We start from the raw sequence: 15023 nt of genomic DNA, 5'->3' as shown, positions 1-15023 counted from the left end.
TTAGCAACTATCATGAGACTACATCGCCCATGGCAACCGTCCCTGAAACCTGTCTGGCCATGCTCAAGGACTACTTGAGATCTCCCTAAGACAACCACTCGGTAAGTCAAGAGGTAAAGGAGCAGCAGAGAAACGGGGGGTGGAGGACAAGCGAGACAAAGGACCTAACGTAGGAGAGAAATCCATGACCGCTGCCGTTACATCCAGGCGTAAAATCAAGGCTCGGTAGTAAACTCTTCTGTTAGAACTTTGAAAAAACCTGTTAAAACCAACTCAAATCAAATGTTCTCATCTCTTAACATAAAGATTCAGAGGTCACCCTCCTTTAATGCCTCAGATGGAAAGGGGAATGAGATGCAAGATAAGATGATGAAGTGGGACGAGAGAAGACAAAGGAGATGTTACTGAGAGCAGTAAATTGGCAGATGAAAGAGGAGTCTGAGGAAACTGCACTTCTCAATGGAGAGAGATGGCTGCAGCACAGGGAGGAACCGCCAGTAATAGGATCGATCTCAGATGGAGATGAAATAGATTAAAGTAAAGAGGAGAAAGATTCTGTAAGAGAACCGAGAGAATCAAGGAGTGGCTATGGATCTCTGAGTGGAGTTTGATGATGTGAGATGAGAGACGATGAGATGTGAGGGGAAAAAAAAAAGGCAGGAAAAAGAGACAGGGTACAAAAAAAATGAAATTTCAAATGATCAGTTGCGCAAATTTTATGAAAGGATGATGACACAAGGAAAAGGAACTGCCAGATCAACTCACGTTAACGAAATGGAGAGATGAAATCTCTGCCTGAGGCCCCGGAACATGACGAAGGACTTGGGCTGGAAGGAGCGGGCGGTGACGGTGCAGTACGGCCGCTCGTACCCTCCTGCGGGACACTCGCAGCGGAAACCCCCGCCGGAAAGCTCCCGGCACGTGCCCCCGTTACGGCACACACCTGGCATGCACCTGCCCTGCCGCCGGTCGAACTCACACCTGTCACCTGAAATGAGAATAAAAGACAAATCAGATTAATACCAGTCGACCGTGGAAACCATGGCAACACATTCACGTTCTGCTAATACTATGCAGAGCATGCACAATGGGCTGCACGACCTGAGGAATTTCATTGCATTCGGTGAATATTGTACAAGATAACCATGTAACGTGAACAAATACGACGGATAAGGACTCGAGATTACATTAGCCGCTGCATGCTAAGGTTATTAACTCTTCCAAAATTATCTTTTGTATTAAGATGTCTCCCACTGAGTTAAGAAGTCCTGGATATTAAGACTCTTTAACTCAAGAGATATTAAATATGGATCAAACCAATGTGGTTTTATTGAAAGAAAGAACAATCTCCGGGGAGATTCAGAAAAGGCAACTGTCTTAACAGTAGAGAAAATATTCATTTAGATATTTTGGATCATTTCAACTGCAGCTACAGCTTGGAAATTAAAAGATCAAAGCTACAATTAGCATTAAATAGATTTGAATATGTTGTTGAAGTTTTTAGGCTTTTAAACTTTCAAAAAGTGAAGATGCTGAACGTATCTTATTTTGAAAATGCAGAAGCTATACAGGACTGTCTCGGAAAATTAGAATATTGTGATAAAGTCCTTTATTTTCTGTAATGCAAAAATGTCATACATTCTGGATTCATTACAAATCAACTGAAATATTGCAAGCCTTTTATTATTTATATATTTTTTATTTTTTTATTGCTGATCATGGCTTACAGCTTAAGAAAACTCAAATATCCTATCTCAAAAAATTAAAATATTCTGGGAATCTTAATCTTAAACTGTAAGCCATAATCAGCAATATTAAAATAATAAAAGGCTTGCAATATTTCAGTTGATTTGTAATGAATCCAGAATGTATGACATTTTTGTTTTTTTAATTGCATTACAGAAAATAAAGAACTTTATCACAATATTCTAATTTTCTGAGACAGTCCTATATGTATCTTCACAAATGTATTGATATACAGTATGCAGTCAGTGCTTTGACCATCATCAATATGCTCGGTGAAGAATGTGAGGACCTTCTGATGCCGAGTGTGAAGGCTAGTTAACAGGAGGGTCTTAAAAATGCCCACAGCTGTAAAGTCGAGGTTGTTTTTCCATGTTAAAGCTGTGCTGCGGCTGTCCTTCTCTCCCCAGTAGAGGACTGCCTTCACTACGCTTGTAAGATGTAAATGAGCTCTTGACTGGGAGGCAGAAAGCAGCATGGAGCTTATTCCTGAGGAGCAGTACAAAGAGCAACTGTTGCCCAGACTCTCATTTGCCATCCCTCAAACAAATGCAGCAAAACACAGCTGTAGTGTTTCACCTGGTAGACAAGGTACACAGGGTATATAGGATTTGAAGGGGTAGCTCTGCAGAAAAAAAAAAAAAAAGAATAAAGTATTTTCCTGCCGACTTTGTTCTGTGGCCTCAGATCTGAAACTGAAATCAAGATGAAATCCGCAGACATGAATAAACACAGATTTGGCTGCCAAGCACCAGTCTGAGGCATCTCAAGAGTCTGAAACACCCACACAGTGCGCAAACACACACACACACACACACACAGAAAAAAGGTATGCTGGGATACACATTCACCTTTCCTAGAGCACATTTGGACACACACATTGTTTGACATTCAGCAGCTGCACACAAAAAAGAACACCCACAGCCAGTGCCCTCCACATAACCAGACCAGACGGGGTTCGAATCTAGCCCAAAGACAGATGGCTCCTTAAGGACCCGCTTCAGAAACCTGCTGACGGCCTCGAACAAACACAGACACGAGCGCACGCAGGAACACCCCAAACAAACAACCCAATGCAAACACATCAATAATGAATGCGATGCAGATATTTCTCATCCGAAAGACGGACGGAAGCACACATCCAGTATTTTTCTCCTCTTCCTCGCACAAGCATGGACACTCAAAGACGCACACACACGCACACACACACATGCTGCACATGGATCATTGCCCCGGCCCTCCAGGCTGTCGGGTTTGATCATGTAACTGTCTGTGCTGGCACTTTGTTTCGTGCTGCTTTTAGAAACCCGAGAACCCACTGGCAGAGTGCTCACATCTTTACAGTAACATACACACACACCACGTACTGCAGCTGTTCGTCAATAAAGTCCTCACCTTTCTAAATGATCATTTAGGTTAAAAATATCATCGGACACACACGGACTAATACCTCTCACACACGGCAGAAACACATCCACAGACCGGCAGACATTGGAGCTTGAGTCATGCCCAAGTTGCAGACAAAGAAGCGCTGACAGAAAGGTTCTGAGGGTAAATGGTGTAAATACTGACGTGGTTCTCATCACACCTCCAAAATAGCTCTGAACAGTCGGGGCCTGCAACATCTGGGGCTTTGCCTGGAGAGTCGACCCAGTGGGTGCGGAGTGGAGTCTTCGTGGACTCTGTTAGCCTCTGACGGATGCCAGCGGTGTGTTTGGAGGCCAAATTACTCTGGCTAATGTCTCTCAGTGGTTTTAAATGTTTTTACTGACAAGCGCATGTTAAAATGTGATTATACGGCAGCAAGAAAAGTGGAATTTATTCGTTGTCTGCATTAGTTTGTCAGAAAATGTACCCCGAGCTTCCTCCAAGCCATAGTAATGGACAAACACAGTGTGCTGAAGCAGATAATGCTCTTTTGTTTAGTGTCTTTATTAAAATGATTTATCATATATTCACTATGCTTGTGGTAAAAGTAAGCGTAATTATGTAAATTAAAGTTAATTGGACCTAGAGAATGAAATGATGTGGAAGGTGTGGTTTAGAGCTGCTCTAATTGATGAAAAAAGATACTCAAACATTTTGACTCTTGCTGTTCATGAGAAGCATCTGTATGGAGCCAAATCAAGGCCAAAAGTTTTGCAAATTTGAAAATAAAATTTGAACCTGAAAATTATTTTTTACAGTTTCATTTTTTTTTCAGTATCAGATCTTTTTTTTCAGTTTCACATCTTTTTTTTTCAGTTTCACTTCTTTTTTAACTGAAAAAAAAGATCTGAAACTGAAAAAAAGATTTAAAACTGAAATAAAAAGTTCTGAAACTAAAAAAAAAATCTGATCTGATCTTTGAAGTCATATATAGCGAATACAGAGTATTTTTAAAATGTCCAGGCATCCGTGAGTAGACAGGGCACGAGGAAGCCGAGCCAAGATGACACCAGAGAAACAACGCCGAAGCCCACGCAAGTAGTAGTTAAAGACATAACTTCAACCGGCAAACACTTTGTTCGCAGGGCGACCAGACGTAAGCCAGCTGGAGAGACGGGGTGACCACGGCGCAACACGACAGAGGAAACGTCGACTGCTGCATACCAGAGGTTTACCACGCTGCACCTCGGCAATCTGCAGGGGGAACTAGTTCCATGTGACACAGAGGTGAATGTAGCGATGCTGGACAAATACATCTAAGCTGAGGCAATTCTGCAGAGAGGACGGGTCAAGAACTGCTCTTGAACATTCTGCAGGTGTGATGCAGAGCTACCCAACACACTTTCTTGGAAACATTGCAGCACTTTGAGTTTCAAGCAGCTCAAAACTGCAAGGCTTCACTCACGTTTTCTGCCAGTCCCACCAATGTGATCAATAAAAGACATGAATGTGATCACTTTTTGTGTGTTAGGAGCTCATATACATTGAGTTTGTCCATTATTCTGTCAAAGATAAAGATCAATTTACATTTAATTGCAAATTAATGCAGGAAAAGCTGCGTATTTCCAAAGGTTTGTGAGTATTTCTCACCACCGTACGTAACACATGCAACAGACTGACAGCCACAGAGAGACGTACGGAGTGGGAAAGCTTTCAGAGCTTGTACAGTAAACTGAAGAATGAACAGCCTTGTTTATCCTTTCATGCAACAGCCCACTAACCTTGTCCATCAATAAGTAATTCCTTTAGTTCTTTCACTGACTGACTTTTCATTCTCTGCAACCTCTCTGCATTTCTCCATCCATCATTCTCACTACTTATCACAGTTTATTCATTTGCTCATCCTAGCTTTTCATCAACCCCTCCATCTGCCACTGGGTGCTCCATCTTTGGCCAACGAACACACCCTCACACCCTGCGTCCATCCCCCCCGAGGACTAACACACACACACACACATGCAGCGACACATCCACTCCAACATCCAGCTCAGCTAGCAATGGCCCGGGGATGTTTAAATTATCACATCTGTCCGTCCTTGTTTAGCATCCTTTCATCCTTTCACCCCACTTATATCGAAAGATACTCTCCTATTTTAGTGCACACAACAGGGAACCAATTAAAGTGCGAGAGAACAACCACACACACCGACTAGCACAGTGCAAAAGCGTCCCTGCTTTTGTTTGTTGCAGCCACTCATCCGTATAGACCCACTCATTAATATTAAAATAAATAAATAGACATTAACACTCATGAATTATGCTCGCAGTGAGAACGACACAGATATTTATTTGACAGATGAAGACAGACAAGGAAACTAACAAACAGTCTATGAATGCACACATAAAGCAGCAAAAATGATCAACAAAGAAGGTGCACACGTGCTCATACACAATTATAATGACAGGAAGTGAGGCAGAGCAGTGATCTCAGACTGACTCAGTGACCGCCTTTATAAATCTGATCTGGTGTGGACCTTAGAGAGGCAGCAGCAACAGGATACCCACACAGGGAGCTAACGTAGGACTAGGCCTGTGTTGAAAAAATCAATTTCCCAATTCTAAATCGATTCTCATATTAATTCTTAAAAATCGATTCATATGTCTAAAGATCGATTTTTTTTTCTTTTTTCTTTTATTTATTTATGTATTTTTTTTTCATCATTACATTACAACTTTTGGTTATTTTTTTGTTTATCCCCAAAAAAGGAATGTTTTGTTGGACACGAGAATAACTGGTGCCATTTTGCCTTTAAATATGTTTAAAGGTATGAAAACATTAAAGTGTTAGGTTATAATTGCATAAATTGTCTATGTTATTACTTTATATACTGTCTTGGGGTTACATTTGCAAAAAATGCTAAAAACCAAATGCTCAAAAATTTAAAACCAAAATAGACCGAAAAATGGAACAAATAAAAATGTGGATAAGAATGTGGGAAAAAATAAAAATGATTTCATCCGTCTCTGTTTGCTGCCCTGGATCTGTTTGGTAATTCTGACCCACAAGATGTTTCTGAAAGCAGTTCTATCAGCATTCTGGGAGGTGATTGGTCCTTACAGCATCATTAGCTGCCAATACTTGCTGTTGAATCTCAATATAATACTAGTAGTAATATTTTGCATAACTACAGTCATATAATTCATGCAACAGCTCAAAAAACAGTTTTAATAACACTAACCCAAATCAATATCGGAATCGAATCGCATCGGATCGAATCAAATCTTGATAATCGATTCTGAATCTTAAGAATCGGAATCGAATCGATTCTTGACATTTGAATCGATCCCCAGCCCTACGTAGGACAGAGAGCGTCCAAGTCCTCGTTTGGTTTTTGGTGGCTTCATCTCACAAGGACACGAAGGCCAAGCGATTACAAACAGCGGGTGTCCCCTAGCAGGAACGAGCTTAAAATCCCACACTAAAAACACATCAGCCACTTGCACAGATGGCTTTTAATGAGCATCGGAGAAGGAAAAACGCTCACACCCCCGCGCAGACGAGATGGCATTCAATTCATACATGCAGCCAAACAAAGAAGCGAAGACAACTGGACGCGTCGTCCACAGAGGCCACCGGAGGACAGTGACAAGGATCCGTCCTGCAGTATTTTAGCTGTAATGGAGGTCTTACTCCAGTCCATTTCAGCTGCAAACTGCTGTGTCAATTGCAGTTTGTCACACAAAAACAGTCGTTTTGACAGCGCGTGCAATCATGATTTTTGGCGTTTCAACAGTCCGTCCAGGGCTGCCACCAGCAGTCATTTTCCAAATAGCGGACTAATTGTAACATGGCATGCCGACACTGACATATTCCCCATGGAGGTTATTTTCAGAGTCCGTAATAAACAACATTTACAATGAAACTCAAAAGAAAAAAAACACCAATGTTTCATCTGTCAGAAGCCAGGTTCAGAAGAGATGCGTAGGAGTCGCATCATGATATGTAACCATGACACAGTTCCATCACTTCATACTTTTCTTTTTATACTCTTCACATGTTATATATTCATGTATTTCCTTCTGATTGGACCCTCTAAGGATTCAGGTCTTTGCTCCACAGATGCTCAGAATGATGAGTGATAATTCAAAGAAGAGCTGCCGATTCTATCTCAACACAGGCTTAAAAATAAGTATCACAACTTCCGACTCTTCCCTTCTTGCATTTTTCTTTGTTGTTTAAAAGTAGAGCTCTATTTTCATTCACCTCCTTTTTTTCCCTCTTCCTCCACTCCCTGCATCCACCCCCTCCTGCTCCTTCCTTCCTTCTCTTACCTCCACTTTTATCTCTGTCTTTTTATATGTTATATATAAGAGAACCCTCCATGCTTTGCTCTCTCCCTTTCTTTCCCTCCACGCGTTGTTCTTTTTTTCTTTTCTTCCTCTACGCCTGCCTTAATGCATTCACACCAGCCCTTCATTCACGCCGATGTTTTATTCATCAAAGCCAGTATTCCTCAACCACCCCCGGCATCTTAGTTCGCTCCGCCCAGTCGCCCACGCCACCGCCCTTCTCCTCCCTCCCAACACATGGTGCCTCCCTGGAGGCCAACACACTCCCATTTACTCCCCCCCTTCTCTTTGCTCTCGCACCGTCTTTGTAAGTCTCACTTTTGCCTTGGTTTCTTTTTTTCTCCGGTACTAAAAACGTGCCTCCAAGAGCTCTTCCTATTTTGAGTGACGAGTCAGAAGCTGCTCATGAGGGGAATCAGGGATCTCATGTTACCATATTGAGAAATGCATTTTGAAATCAATAAAGAAACTTTGAAATACCTAACCAGTGGAATAAATATTTTCTCTTTTTGCCAGAGATGCTCCAACACAATCATGTCTGAAAAACGAGGACATTTTCTACAAGAAAACACTAAACATGGCCATTAAAGTCAATATCCACAAAACGTGGGCTGCTGTAATGGCCTTAGCTCGTAATGGCCTTGGTTTATATTTCAAACCAACGCTTTTCTGGGAAACTCAAAGCTGTCCACTAAAACGTTTTATTTCAAAACCTCTGAAGAAACGACCAACATGACACTAAAACCATTTGATGGGGACAATTATTGACCTTTTGGCAATGGCTGTCAAAAATCTAATAAATACAGAGGGTTGTGTATCTTGAAAATATTGTGAGAATCTCCAAGCTTGAAAAGACCAAACAGCACTTAAGCTGCGTGACACAAACTGACTTGTGGGATGTGTCATCCCAAGACAAGCTGCGTGTCAAACAGCCTCATGAGATGCTCCGTTATTCATTTGTATGTAGACAGTATCGTCACAACACATTTGGAACTGAGGCTTTGTGTAAAAAAGAAAAAAAAAACAATCTTCCAAAGCTTAACGGGTTTTGAGAATCCTCAAACTGTCCCCGACAATCTCTGGATTTGTGTGATTTTTTTTTTCATGTATTTGAATGTCTGTTTTCTCCTGCTCTTCGTGTGGTTGTTCCCAGAACTTATTCCAGGAAGTATGTGTCATCTTAGTGCTGGTAAACAGAGCTGACCCAAAGCTTACCCCTCACTAATGCTTCCATATTAAAAGGCCACTCTTTAGTTCCATCCTACATCTCCATCTCTCATCCATCCAGTATGGTTTGTAATGTACGGTAATGTCTTTTTTGTTTGTTTTTTTTCTTTCCCACAACTTGTAGAAGAATCGGATGGTTTTCTGGGAAACATAAAATCCCCCTCTTACATCATATGCTTCTCAACTTATGAAGTATCAAACATGGTGGAGGCCGTGTCGTGGTATGGGCATGTTTGGCTGCAAGTGCAAGACCCTCGCTGGTGTTCAATGACTACGTTTACATGCAGTCAAAATTTGGGTTATTGCTAATATTCCGGTTACTGAAACATTCGGAATATTCCTTTTACATGCGTGAGCAAACAGGGTTATCCCTGTTTACATGGTGAATAATCATTTGAGATATCCCGATCAAACCAGGGACGCGCGGAGAACGTGATGACGCAATTAGCGCCATTTCCGCTTCTTCTTCCTGTATCCACATTCAAAACAAATGCTGCTTCGCGCAACTTTTTGCTCACCTTCTTGTACCGTCTACAAATGCCAAAATGTTCATATCCTTCATTACATTTATGAAGTGATTAGTCTCCTCCTCACTCCAAAAGTGTGGCGTGGTCTTGTGTTTCTCCGTGTTTATAAGAACTTCCTGGACTCAAAAGACCAGGATTCCTTGTGAACAGAGCATGTGCAGAAAACAAATTCATGTTCCGTTTGATCGGGATATTCCGTTTGGCGTTTACATGACCCAATATTCGGCTTTTAAAAGGAGCAACCCAGGGGTCATATTCGGGTTTTTAAAAAACCCGAATATGAGCAAATTCAGGTTATTCAAAGGGGTTATTGGTGTTAACATGGTCATGCAAATTTGCGTTATTGCCAATATTCGGGTTTTAAAAGGGTTATTGATGCATGTAAACGCAGTCACTGACCACAAGTGTTTATACAAATATTACAAATAATGGTTATATTTATAATGATCCCATTTAGTCCAGAAATCACCTGAAAATGGGGACACCTTGATTAAAATAACAGTAATTCCTGAATGGTAAATGCCTGTCCCAGCCATGTGTTAAATCTGCAATGCTTCACTTTGATTGTTTTAGGTTAAATCCACTGGGGGGGTATAAAGGCAAACGTCTTAAAAACTTGATCACTTTCCAAATACTCCTGGATTTAACGGAACACACAGTGTATGAAAAGTGTATAAAAGTTCTGTACTATATTCACAAAAGAAATGGAAAGAACAAGTCAATGTCAAAGTAAATTCTTAAAACCAGTTCTTATCTTTCAGCTTCTCCCTTTGGGGTTACTTTTTTACTTTTCTCTCTGCAAGGAACATTTCTGCAAACCCCTCACACTCGGCACACAAACTTTTCCAACTTCTCCCACCTGGCAGGTGCTGCAGAGCGCCGTGCACCAAAACCCCCCGTCACAGAGACAGTTTCTCCTCTCGGGCCGTCACTCTGCTGCACCTTCAGCAGTCACAGAGCGTCGGATATTTGTGCCATATCTTCATGCCTGCAAATATCGATTCCATCTCGCATATAGTGTAAAATGTGTCTTATTTCCTGTGGTGTTTATTTATTTACATTTTCTATTGAACCTTCGGGGGGCAAAGTCTGCCAAAACACCTTTCTTATTTGTTTGCACAAACCTGGCGAATAAAGTCGATTGTCATTCTGATTTCCAACTTTCTCGGCATTCGGCATCTTCCTCTGTCGCACCGAACAACTGCATATCTTGTTGTTGTTTTTTATTCCATTTCCAGCTCCATCTCCTGCATCCTTATGTCAATATTTTCCCCTTTTTACATACCCAGACTATCTCAATCTCTAACTTTATCTCAAAGACATCTAACAACTGTTCCTCTGATGTGGTTGTTCTATCCATCTTTGTCATTCTCAAAGAAAACTTTAACATCTTCAGTTCCGCCACTGCCAGACTTACTGTCTTCTTTTCAGTGGTGCTAATTGTGAGGTAAAATGTTGGAACTTGGAGTGTACTGAATGCTTACTCTCCTCTTTTACCCCATAATCCAGAGTTTTTTCACCTCTTTACTTATTTTGTTTCATTATTGAATGGGTTTTCTTTCCATTTCCCACTTAAATTTTTTTCCTCTTATAATATTCTCTCCTGTCTTGGTATCTAGGAAAAGACGTTGATAATCCGTGTCCACTGAAAGTCACCAACTTATCTTCCCAAAACTAATTTAGCTTCCTCTTTCCTTCCTCTCAAACTGTAATGCATTTATCCCACTTAGCTCAGCAAGTCATGTCCCCCTGCAGTGCATTTTTTCCATTTAACATGCACATTTCCAAATTACGTCCATTATGTATTAAAATGTCTCCGTTTCCTCCTACACAATCTGGGGTTTACTTCCAGACCTCATTCAAAGATGCACATGCAGGCATAGCTCTGGCAAACCACATCATTCACCGTGACCCTATTTTATGCACACAAGGCACGCACTTATTCACCCAGATAACGACCTCTAAAGTTAATGTCACTCTGAATCAGTCCTGTAGCATTATCACTGATCCGGCCTGGTTTTTATCGTAAACACAAATGGCCAACTACTCAGGAAATCTAACTCCTTACTTCCAGTCTTGGTCACTCTATCTCTATCTCCAATCATGAAATCGTGCACATTATTTTTAATAACAGTATACACGCGCACACACGCGCACAAACACACACACACACACACATATATATATATATATATATATATATATATATATATATATATATATATATATATATATATATATATATATATATATATATATATATATATATATATATATATATATATAATATACACAGGACTGCCTCAGAAAAAATTTGAACATTGTGATAAAGTCCTTTATTTTCTGTAATGCAATTAAAAAAACAAAAATGTCATACATTCTGGATTCATTACAAATCAACTGAAATATTGCAAGCCTTTTATTATTTTAATATTGCTGATTATGGCTTATAGTTTAAGATTAAGATTCCCAGAATATTTACATTTTTTGAGATAGGATATTTGAGTTTTCTTAAGCTGTAAGCCATGATCAGCAATATTAAAATAATAAAAGGCTTGCAATATTTCAGTTGATTTGTAATGAATCCAGAATGTATGACATTTTTGCATTACAGAAAATAAAGGACTTTATCACAATATTCTAATTTTCTAAGACAGTCCTGTATATATATTGTTTTTCTTTTTCCTTATACATGCATTCCTTCTTCTTACACTCCCTCATCTCCCCCTTTCCTTCCCATTTATTGACCAATAGTAGAGGAGCTGGACCAAGAAGGGCAGCCCTCACTTTGAAAGCAATGATGAAGTTCAAAGAAGATGAGAAGGAGATGTACTATATATTTGTAGATTTAATGAAAACATACATTAGAGTGACGAGGAAGGAATTGTGGTATGGCGTAAGGAAATGTATGTCTGGAGTGGTACAGGAGGTGTATGAGGGCAGCAGGACAGCGGTTTGGTGTGCAGTAGGAGTAACAGATGTGTTTCAGGTGGAAGTCAGACTGCATCACGGATTGGCCCTAAGGCCCTTCTTGTTCGCTGTGGTGATGGATAGGTTGACAGATGGGGTCAAAGAGGAGTCTCCGTGGAGCATTATGCTTGCAGATGACATTGTGGTTTGTAGTAAGAGTACGGAGCAGGTGGAGAAAAAAAACATGGAGAGGTGGAAATGTGCTCCGGAGAAATAGAAAAATGAAGGTCAGTCGCAGCAGGACAGAATACATGCGTGTTAATGAAAGGTGGTGGAAAAAGGTGCAGGAGCTTAAATGCTTGGGTTCTACTGTGCAGAATAATAAGGAGTGTGGAAAAGAGGTGAAAAAGATAATAATGAAAATGATAATGATGATGATGAAAAAAAACACAATAACTGCAGACTAAAGGGCTCAATACAACAACATAAATTGTCAGCACTCACAAACAATCTTATATATATATATATATATATATATATATATATATATATATATATATATATATATATATATATATATATATATATATATATATATATATATATATATATATATATATATATATATATACATATATATTTTAATCAGCCTGGCAAACAGAGGCATTTCATACCTTGGCTTTCTGCTAATGTGTCCAACACATTAGTAGTTTTGATGCTTTTAAAGTCAAAGGGCAAGGGTCTCACAGGTAATCACCAACATAAATATACAAATTAACACCGACTCGTTAGCAAAAGCAAGATAAAAAAAAGTAGACATGAAAATAAAAGCAAGCCCAAGAAACAGGCTAATGTAACAAGACTGTTAATTTGTGAGTGCTGAGATTTTTTTGTTATCTATTGTTGTTGGTAACCGCACAGTTAGGAAGTGGATGGCACTGTCACAGATCAAAGTTCCAGGTTCGGTTGCTTTCAGGGTGGTTGCTCAGTGGGGTGTGCATGTTCTCCCCGTGTGGGGTTTTCTGAAGGTCCACTAGCTTCCTCCCACAGTCCAAAAACAACCATGTCAGGTTGACTGGCCATGCTAAATTGACCCTGGTTGCAAGATTGCATGATGCTTTAATTACCTGTGCTAAACTCAAGGCCCGCGGGCCAAATCTGGCCCGCTATAACTACTTATGTGGCCCTCTAGAGATTAAAAGTCATAATTGTCTAATCAAGGCAGCCACCGTCCATCATGCAGCAACCTTAAGTGCTGCCACAACCGGCCCTTCTGAGGTCGTTCACGATCACGATGTGGCCCGAAATGAAAATGAGTCTGTCGCCCCCGCTTTAATTTATGACTGTGTTGGTCTGTGTTGGCACCCTGTCCACGCTGCACCATGACTCACTCCTAATAAATACTCCTTTGATTAAATGCACTAAGTAAAAAGAAATCTAATTTTTCCCAAAAAATCAGTCTACCAATCAATACACAGTTAGAAAAAAAAGGTTAATTTAGTAAGTCAATCAACCCGAAATATTAATTTCCTCTGCTTCACATGGGAGATGTTTGTTGCAATACGCTGTATAATTAGCTTACATTAGCTTATTAGCTGGATTTTGACAGCTCGTTTCTGTATTTGGGAACACATTCGAACAAATAATAATTCTTTTTTTCTCCTGCCATGACTTCTTTGAAACTTTGTGAAAAAAATCAAGGTGAAAAGTCTAACATAAAATCACAATTAATTTATTTTTTTTATCAAAAGAGAGGAGCAGTATGAGTCAAAACAATCTTGGGTTGCCTACGTACATGCACATACATACCCATACCTAGAAATGGAATCTTTGTTACCAAGAACTGTTAAGGCAGAAACTGGTTTAGATCGGTTCTTACTAGGGGCTGCAACATTTGTCATTGATGGAAAGGAGTCTGCAAAGCTAAGATTGCTATGGTTAAGAAAAACAAGCAACTCCTTCGTCTGCACCTTTACACTCGAGCAGTTCCTCGGCTGTGAGTTGATGGTCAAGCAGTGAGCACTTTTCCATCAAGTACACAGCAAGAATATAAACTTAAGGTTCATTCAGGTTACACCAAAAATGTCCATCACAAGATTTACACAAGTCAAATCAGATTTGAGCACTGTTATCAAATTTTTTCTCATGCACTGTATTAATTCTTGGTTCATTCATTCATGGTTAATCTAAACCTCCTCGGGAAATGACTTGTTTGCTAGTCTGTGTCGCTGCCACACCTTCATTTTCCAGTTAACAGTTATGCAGGAGAGTAACAGGTGCTGCTTCATTTCTAAAAGATGGTTCATGCTTGACAGAACTTTGTTTTCTGGATACATTTCTCTGCTTCTGGTACGTTTTTAAGGTCGACTTGCTGGTTCCCTTGCTATTTACGCTAGAAGACCCTAAGCTGCATTCGGTGAACTCTTCTTCCAGTGAAAAAGGTTCAGTGTGTGTGATAGTGGTACGACTTGTGTGTCTGCTCTGGCTTAATGGACTCTGCTCATCACAGGAAAACCATTTACGTTTGCATTTCTCTAAAATTCAGTGTGATTTATTCTCATGTTTCTCCTGTTTCAATTCCAATGCACATTTTGCAGCTTTGTGAAGTCTGAAATTACACAAACATCAATAAGTAGTAAATGTATTAAAAGGAACAAATGCAGAATATAAGTTTTAAAATGTATTTTTAACAGACTAATTCAAACCTCTTCAAAGCTATATTGATCTAATTTTCTGGTATAGTCAAAGGTGATTAGATGGTCCTATTTAGAGAGTGAGGACAGGTAATATGAATGTAAAATCTATTATTTACACCCAGAAATGAAACTTCCATATTGAGTTATCTGAGTGTGCACGAGTCATTTAATTATTACATTGAATTATATGTATATTAACTAG

At 39.8% G+C, this 15023-nt stretch overlaps 1 protein-coding gene across 5 annotated transcripts in view; it reads right to left on the bottom strand.

The window, feature by feature from the left end:
• Nucleotides 1-15023, bottom strand: part of celsr3 (cadherin, EGF LAG seven-pass G-type receptor 3) — a 158952-nt gene that overhangs the window by 92457 nt on the left and 51472 nt on the right. For all 5 annotated transcript variants that reach the window (XM_061736720.1, XM_061736725.1, XM_061736721.1 and 2 more), the window contains exon 4: nt 766-988. In XM_061736720.1, the coding sequence (XP_061592704.1) occupies nt 766-988 (223 nt within the window). The remainder of the gene's footprint in view (nt 1-765; nt 989-15023) is intronic.

This window comes from Cololabis saira, chromosome 12 (genome assembly GCF_033807715.1).
Source record: "Cololabis saira isolate AMF1-May2022 chromosome 12, fColSai1.1, whole genome shotgun sequence".
Classification (NCBI taxonomy): Eukaryota; Metazoa; Chordata; class Actinopteri; order Beloniformes; family Belonidae; genus Cololabis; species Cololabis saira.
The sequence above is the reverse complement of the archived record's forward strand: the minus strand, read 5'-3'. Positions and strand labels throughout refer to the sequence as shown.